The sequence below is a fragment of the Geotrypetes seraphini genome, chromosome 13, assembly GCF_902459505.1.
Source record: "Geotrypetes seraphini chromosome 13, aGeoSer1.1, whole genome shotgun sequence".
Taxonomy (NCBI): Eukaryota; Metazoa; Chordata; class Amphibia; order Gymnophiona; family Dermophiidae; genus Geotrypetes; species Geotrypetes seraphini.
The window spans coordinates 538,176-546,601 of NC_047096.1; the positions used below are offsets into that span (position 1 = coordinate 538,176).

An 8,426-nucleotide genomic window follows, 5' to 3' on the forward strand; every position below is an offset into this window, starting at 1 on the left:
TGACTATTGACTGAATGTAAGACTACTGTTCAGCGTTCGCACATAACATTTTGTATTTTCTGTAGAATAATGACAGCTACAGTCATCATTGAACATTAAACAATACATAATAAATCATTAGGCCAACAAAGTTGTGTTACTTAACGCTGAAAATAGGCATTTATTTTAACCTCTTTCCATATGCATTTGCTCACAATTCAGGTTTAGATGGAAAATTAATATAAATTCAGTATTTGCATGTTAAGTATTAAATTAAAAATCTTTGAGCGACCTCTAAATGTTCACAAAAAGGATTATAATTTGGCACAGAACAAAAATAGACTTATGGAGGTCATGTCCCTTGAACTTGATTTTTTGGAATCACACTACCCCAGAACATGCAGTAACATGTAATTAATTACAGGGACAAATATATAGTCATATGTATATGTTTATTCAAAAATAAACATATACAGTAGAACGCCGATTATCCAGACTAACCTCGGCAGAGAGCAGTCCAGATAATCAAAAATCCAGATGATTGGATTTTGTTTTGCTTATAATAATAATAATTGTTTAAAAGGCAGCATTCCCCCTCCCTCACTGAACAAATAGATACCAACAACCCCCCTCCTGGACCCAGAGGAAAGACCCCAGGTCTACCTTGTTTCCCTGGTGATTCCCACTCGTTCTTGTCCATGCTTTTTCAGCAACGAAAATAGCTGCCAAGACTGCAACAGTCTCATGAGACTATAGCCTTGTGAGACTGCCGCTGAAAGTCTCAGCAGCTATTGTCGTCACCAAAAGAGCATGGGCAGGAGCAAGCAGGAATTGCTCCTGCCCCAACATGCCGCTAGACCACCAGGGAAACAATGTAGGCCTGGGGTCTTTCCTCTAGGTCCGGGAAGGGTGGTGGTGGTGGTGGGGGGGGTTGATGGTGTCTGTTCAGGGAGGGAACGCTCTCTTTTCTTTTAGGGAGCATGCTGAAGGTGGGGGAAAGTCTCCCAGTTCAGGGGGCTGGGCTGATGGCCGTGGCAGCAGAAACAGAGAAGGAACACTAGTGGGAGGGAGGGTGATAGTACTTAGGGGGGAACTCAAATATAAACTGAGACCCCCAAAGCAATCCAGGTAATTGGCATTCTACTGTATTTTGATTTAACAAAACGTGTGACAAGTAACCAAGTAACAAACCCTGCTGGTAAAACTCTTCCCAGTGCTAGACATCCAAGGGTACTGCATCGCCTTCAAGTATCTGTTTCAATTAATCCCAAGATTTTGTCATAGTAAAATATTATCAAAGCTAAATTAATATATTGGTGTAATTTTTTTCAGTATTACCATCCAATACTGAAGACTAGAAGATAGCTTACATTTTTTTAAAAATGTACTTTCAAATATAATTTGCACTTATACAGTATATTATAACTGATAGTTTTTAATGAAAGGGTTCCATAGTTCCTTTTGATGTATCCTTTTGATGATCCTTTCAGTGTATATGTCAGTTTTTCCGGTTTAACTGTATCCCATACTTAGGGCAACTTACTGTTTATTAAAATAGCTAAAATACTAGTCTCTGCATTATTTTCCAATCAAACGGCACTGAATTAGAGATATTGAAAAATGTATTGTTCTTCCCTTCCCCTGTACCAGTACTCTCAACTGAGGAATCTTCTCTCTCTAAAATGAAACACACACAACATATTAAGATCTGCAAATAATTTTGGGAAGTTACATCAAAGAAAATGATCAGTTATACAATGTTTATACAAAATTTCAAACACTACCATAGTTTGTAACTATGTTCACATAGGAAAAGAACAAATAAAAATATGGACAATGCCTTCTGGGAAAACATGGCTATATTGTTTAAAATGTTCTACATCACTGAGTAGAACAGTGTATCGCAAACTGTGTGCCACGACACACTAGTGTCACCCGAGATTCCAGCTGTGCTGCAAGATGCTAAAGGAGAGGAGAGGAGAGGAGAGGAGAGGTGCCGGCTGACTTCACAGAGAAAAGGCACATCCTGTAGGCAGTCAGCCAGCACCCCCACTGGCAGCTCAGGGCCCCATGTCTGGACGTCAGCATGATGTCATCGCACTTCTGGATGCCTCGAGCCGTGGCCACCATGTTTAGTGTGCAGCAGTTTGGCAAAGTTTGAGAGATACTGCAGTAGAATATGTACTCAATTAAAAATATTAAGGAGACTATAGACAACTCCTCAAATTATTCATAAAGGACCATTTTATGTTGGAAAGGTTATCAGTGTGAAGGAACATTTATTTAATCAAATGTGGCAGGACAAAACAAATAGGTGACCGCTCTCGGACAAGCCTTTAAAGACAGCGGCTTCCTATGTGGTAATCTCACAAGTTTAATCTCCTTCCGCTCATAAATATGTCCACACTGCAAACCATCACACAGGCTGCAATCTGGAACAGGGAGTTAAAACCTTTACTCTTGATGTCTGTATCATATTTACATTTTAGGAGTCAACTGTTCTCAGAGTTCTTAAGCCCCTAGTTTCTACCTTTCATTCACAGTGTATTCCTAGCTAATCTTTTGTAAACTGCATAGAACTTGAAAGTAATGCTGTCTAGAAATGGATTTTTATATTTATGTTTTATTAATCCCAACATAGCAATGCTACTTGTAACTGCATATTAAAAAAAAAAATACTGTAATAATGCAAATGCTTATACAATAGTGGCATTCATAACAAGAAAGTATCAGCTCCAAAAGGTCAGTGCTACCCATACCTTCCCAGCAAAAGCACCCAGAAGTAAGACATAAGACATAAAAATAGCCTTACTGGAACCGAGGAGCCGCCACATAAGGCGCAATATGAGTTTGGGGAGATGGGGATATTATGGATGATTGTGGGATTGGTATTAGAATGGGGATAGCGATGGCATAGTTTCTTTGTATTTTGTGTTTATGAGCGAAGGGAAGGAGAGGGTGGTATGGTGAAAGATTGGTCACTGACATTGTTTCTTTGGCTCTCCTAACTTGTTTGCTGCGCTATATCTCTGTATTGTTGAAATGTACAGTATAATTACAAAATTCTAATAAAAATTTATTGAAAAAAAAAAATAGCCTTACTGGGTCAGACCAATGGTCCATCAAGCCCAGTAGCCCATTCTCACGGTGACCAATCTAGGTCACTAGTACCTGGCCAAAATCCAAAAAGTAGCAATATTCCATGATACCGATCCAGGGCAAGCAGAGGCTTCCCCCATGTCTTAATAACAGACTATGGACTTTTCCTCCAGGAATCTGTCCAAACCTTTCTTAAAACCAGCCACACTATCTGCTTTCACCACAACCTCTGGCAATGCGTTCCAGAGCTTAACTATTCTCTGAGTGAAAAAATATTTCCTCCTATTAGTTTTAAAAGTATTTCCCTGCAGTTTCATCAAGTGTCCCCTAGTCTTTGTAATTTTTGACCGAGTAAAAAAAAAAAAAATAAATCGATCCACTTGTACCTATTCTACTTCATTCAGGATTTTGTAAACTTCAAACATATCTCCCCTCTGCCTTCTCTTTTCCAAGCTGAAGAGCCCTAACCATTTTAGTCTTTCCTCATATGAGAGGAGTTCCATCCCCTTTATCATCTTGGTCGCTCTTCTTTGAACCTTTTCTAGTGCCATTATATCTTTCTTGAGATAAGGAGACCAGAATTGAATGCAATACTCCAGGTGAGGTTGCACCATGGAGCGATACAGGGGCATTATAACATTCTTAGTCTTATTAACCATTCCTTTTTAAAAAATTCCTAGCATCTTGTTTGCTTTTTTGGCCACCACCGAACACTGGGCAGACGGTTTCATCGTATTGTCCACAATGGCACCCAGATTCTTTTCTTGGGCGCTATCCCCCAATATGGATCCTAACTGTGATTCAGGTTATTCTTCCCAATGTACATCACTTTGCATTTGTCCACATTAAATTTCATCTGCCACTTAGACGCCCAGTCTTCCAATTTCCTAAGGTCTGCCTGCAATGTTTCACAATTGAATGCGTTTTAACAACTTTGAACAATTTAGTGTCATCTGCAGATTTAATCACCTCACTCATCGTTCCAATTTCCAGATCATTCATAAATAATTTAAATAGCACATGTCCCAGTACAGATCCCTGCAGCACTTCACTGTTTACTCTCCTCCATTGAGAAAAATGACTATTTAACCCTACCCTCTGTTTCCAAACCCACAACTGAACTTTGCCTCCTATCCCAAGACAAATTTGTCCCTGTCCCCACAGGAACTCAATTTCCCATCCTGTCCCCGTGAGTTCTGTCCCTGCCCCATTCCAGGAAGTTATGTCTGTCAGCATAGCTATCGCTACCATTCAGCATTTTTAGTTGGCATTACTTATGTCAGCAAAGGCCTATGGGAAATTATATCAATCTGACTCTGGCATGTGAATGCAGATAGATCCTGAGGGCAGGGAAACTGATTTAAGTAGCCCTGATTGAATCATGACTAGCTAAAAGGTGTTAATGTCTGATTAAGAGGGTGCTTAGGACAATGGGTCCAGGTGCACAGATCAAGAAGATAGGCTGCTTGAATGGGACAAAGAAGCCAGAGACTAATCCCATCTCCATGCCTGCAAGTATCACACCCTCCTTTATCAATTAAATTAACCATTGTTTCAAACAGTTTACAAATTCTAAACAGAAAGATACTGGGACATACAATAGTTTCTATATTCAGAATAAGATTCCAAGGTATAAAAGCTTCCTCTCTGCTCTATCAATCTATCTATCTATCTCTGGGCTCTTGGGTCTTGGCTCTCTTTCTCTCTCTTTCTGGCTCTCCCTAGAACTTCAGACTCTCTGTCTCTTTGTCTCTGAACTATGTAAGGCAGGGAAACTGCTTTGCTCTCTGCTTAATTGTAATGCTTATAAATATTGCTTTTCTGTAAGACTATTTCTATAATATATTCTTTATGCAATCACCTCTGGCTGTGCCTCTTTGATTCTACTTCCTGGTGAGTCTTCAGTGAGGGAACTAAACCTGGGACCGGGCGTTTGTCAGGGCGCCTCTCAAGTGACCCCACCAACCATATATTGGGGGGGGGGGGGGCACTAACGAACCTGACAATGTCCTCATCTGCACAAGCCTTGAACACTTTAAAATCTTACAGGGACAGTTTGGGGAAATTGAGTTCCCACGATGATAGGGATAAATTTGTCCCCATGTCATTCTCTGTCTAGGTGGCACGGATACAACATAGCTCAACCACTCAGAGGGCACCCATAACTGGCCAATATAAATATATGCAGGGCCCTAAGATTCAGCCAATGCATGCATCTATAGGGCACCCATGTGTTGTACACTGCAAATGCTCTCAGAACACTATATTTTTCTAGTGTAACCAACCATAAGGTTCCACAGCTGACCGATGCAAACAGGCTATCAATGTCAGTATAAGAGGGGCATTCAATGATTTTTCCAACTATGAAAAAAAGTAGCAAGCGTGATGAACAATTCTGTGTATGTTATGACATGTCTCAAGGTTACTCATGCACAGTTGCAGCTCAGAGCGAGCCTAACATTCCAAAATACTCCAGGAGAGTCCTTGTGCTAATCAAGTAAAAACTGCTAGATTTTAAGCAGCGTTCATTGATAAAATAGCTCACAAAAGAAGGGAAAAAGCCAAAGGAGATCCATGAATGCAGGGGGGAAGATTTCATAGCGACACCAGGAAATACTTCTTCACCGAACGGGTGATTGATCGATGGAATAAACTTCCACGCCAGGTGGTCGAGGCCAGTAGCGTACTCGACTTCAAAAGTCGATGGGACAAACAGGTGGGGGTGCTACAAAGTTATGCATGAAAGAGGGGTACACCAGGGAGGAAGGATTCTTAAGTGGGCAGACTTGTTGGGCTGCTGGCCCTCTTCTGCCGTCATACTCTATGTTTCTATGAGTCTGCCGCCACATCCCTACAAAGTAAAATTTTGGAGCAAGAAGTTTAAGTGAGGTAGAGAGTTCATTGAACATAAGAATTGCCGCTGCTGGGTCAGACCGGTGGTCCATCCTGCCCAGTAGACTGCTCACGCGGTGGCCCTCGGGTCAAAGACCAGTGCTCTAAATGAGTCTAGCCTCACCTGCGTACATTCCACAGTGGACGGCCTGTGGAAACAACTTCCACAGAAATGTACAAGAAAGTCGATGATTTAGTTTTGTCAGACAGATGAATAGCTGAAGAAATGGGCATCTCGGCAGGTACAGTTTGGAAAATAATTCATGAAAAGTTGGGCATGTCCAAGGTTAGTGTAAGATGGATTCCAAGAATGCTGACACTATGTCAGAAGGCCAAGAGACTGCAATACTGTCTGGAGAACTTGTAGATGCTCCGTGAACACTGAGTAAATTTTTTTCACCTCCTTTGGTTTGGTGACTGGAGATGAGTCTTGGGTCTATCACAGAAATCCCAAGTCCAAAATGGAGTCAATGCACTGGAAGCACAAGTTATCCCTCACCCCAAAAAAGTTCCATGACAGAAAAATCTGTACGCAAAGTCATGGCACCTATCTTCTGGGATGATGAAGGACTTTTGCTTCCGGAGGTCATACCACACACGATAACAATAATAATAATAAGTTTATATAGCACAAGGCCATAAAGTTCTATGCGGTTTACAATCGTTTTAAAAAACAACAACCAATAAAAGAAGTTGAATAGAACTAAAAAAGTTAAAAGCCAATAATCAGAGACAATAAAATGATCAAAATAGTGCATAATAAAATTTTTATGAATTAGCTGCCTAAATACTTTGAAAACAGATATGTTTTTAGATGTCTCCTAAATTCCCCATAAGTGTCAGTAAGCAAAAGCAATTGTTCTAAATCCTTACCCCATAACACTGCTTGATAGGAAAAAAGATTTTGATGATGTTTTTTAAGTTTATATCCTCTAACAGGCGGTAAAACAAAATTCAGATGTGAGTTTCTCTTTTGTCCAGGGAGAGCTACGCCAACACAATGATCGCTTTGCAGGAGTCAATCAAGGAGAAAAGATGAGGAAAATTCACAGCAGGCATGCTAATTTTTTAATGTCAATGTGTCAGTGCACATGTCACAACAATCACAGGCTGCCATCCGAGAATGTGGGTTTCAGCAGCTGAACCATTCACCCTACAGTCCTGACCTGACTCCCTCAGATTATTTGCTGTTCTCTGTTTTGAAAAAATGGACAGCGATTTTCAAGTGATGGAGCTGTCAAGGAAGCTGCGACATCCTGGTTTGAAGGTCAAACAGAAGAATTCTGGGGTTAAAGTCATTGCAGAAAAAGCTGATGGAGCCATCAGGGACTATATTGAAAAATAAAACAACCCCCCCACCAAAAAAAAAATATATATATATATTTTTAAGAACTATGTTCTGAGGTTGATAAATTATTGAATGCCCCTCTGGTAGTCTCCAAAGAAAAATTTTGAGTGCTCAAATGAATATTAGCATTGAATCTGAGAGATTCCAACACATCCTGGTATGGGGTGAGACAAGATGAGCCTAAGAGAAGAAACCTAGACAAAGGTTGGGTCTGTGTTGCAGCCTATCTAAGGGAGATGAGACTTTTCAAAAGGTACCATAACGATCCCTATTTAGACAGCGCCCCCTATCAGGCGCTGCTGGTTTCACTGTTTAGCAAGAACTGACTGTCAGCTGCTCAGTGAGTGGCCGGCTCACAGCTCGCGCTTCCCCTCGCGCCACCATTCCACCGTCCTCGAGCCCTTTTTTTTTTTTTTTTTTCTCTTCCGCGTTTACCTTCTTGGGCGCTTTGGTAACGGGCGCCATAAAGGAAAATTTCTCCGCGTCCTCCTTCTCCTTCTCCTTCACCTCTATGGCCGATGCGGGGTCCGGGACCGACATCCTGCGGCGGAAGCGAGACTGAGCCGACAGAGGACGCGGCGCGAGCCTAACCGATCTACGTCACTGGCCCCACGTCACGTAAGCACCTGCCGCATGAACCTCATCGAGGCTTGAGCCAGAAGGGAAGTGACGTCACGCAAGCACCTGCCAAACTAGAGCGGGAAAGGATATGACGTACGCTGGGGGGGGGGTGAGCCTAAAACTGTACGTGCTGTGCCGGCTGCGTGGCGTGAGGTGGCGTGAGACGTTCCTCCGTACAGCGGACGAGGGAGGGACGCAGGGCGAGCTTGAGGCGTCCTTAGGGTGGCGCTGCTGTACCTCGTGCTTTTGCTTCTGCATCTGCACTTATTGATTTGTGACTTGAATTTGCCCTCACAGTAGCTATAAGGTTTATAAGCCCAACAGAGACAGACTACTGCAGGGCGCCTCAAAGAAAGCTGGGCTTCAGGATTTCAAAGCCATTTAAACGTCTAAGTGGAGACTTAGCCTGTAGGGTCATGAAATGGTTAACTGTTGTTTAAAATATTGCCCTGGCCTACAAAGCTGAAAACAGACCTCATCTGCCTAA

At 41.9% G+C, this 8,426-nt stretch overlaps 1 protein-coding gene across 3 annotated transcripts in view; it reads right to left on the reverse strand.

The window, feature by feature from the left end:
• AHCYL1 (adenosylhomocysteinase like 1) overlaps nucleotides 1–7,983 on the reverse strand; it is an 89,792-nt gene extending 81,809 nt beyond the window's left edge. For all 3 annotated transcript variants that reach the window (XM_033918955.1, XM_033918954.1, XM_033918956.1), the window contains exon 1: nucleotides 7,754–7,983. In XM_033918955.1, coding sequence (XP_033774846.1) covers nucleotides 7,754–7,858 — 105 coding nt within the window. In that variant the 5' untranslated portion in view covers nucleotides 7,859–7,983. The remainder of the gene's footprint in view (nucleotides 1–7,753) is intronic.
• Nucleotides 7,984–8,426: the final 443 nt, after the last annotated feature.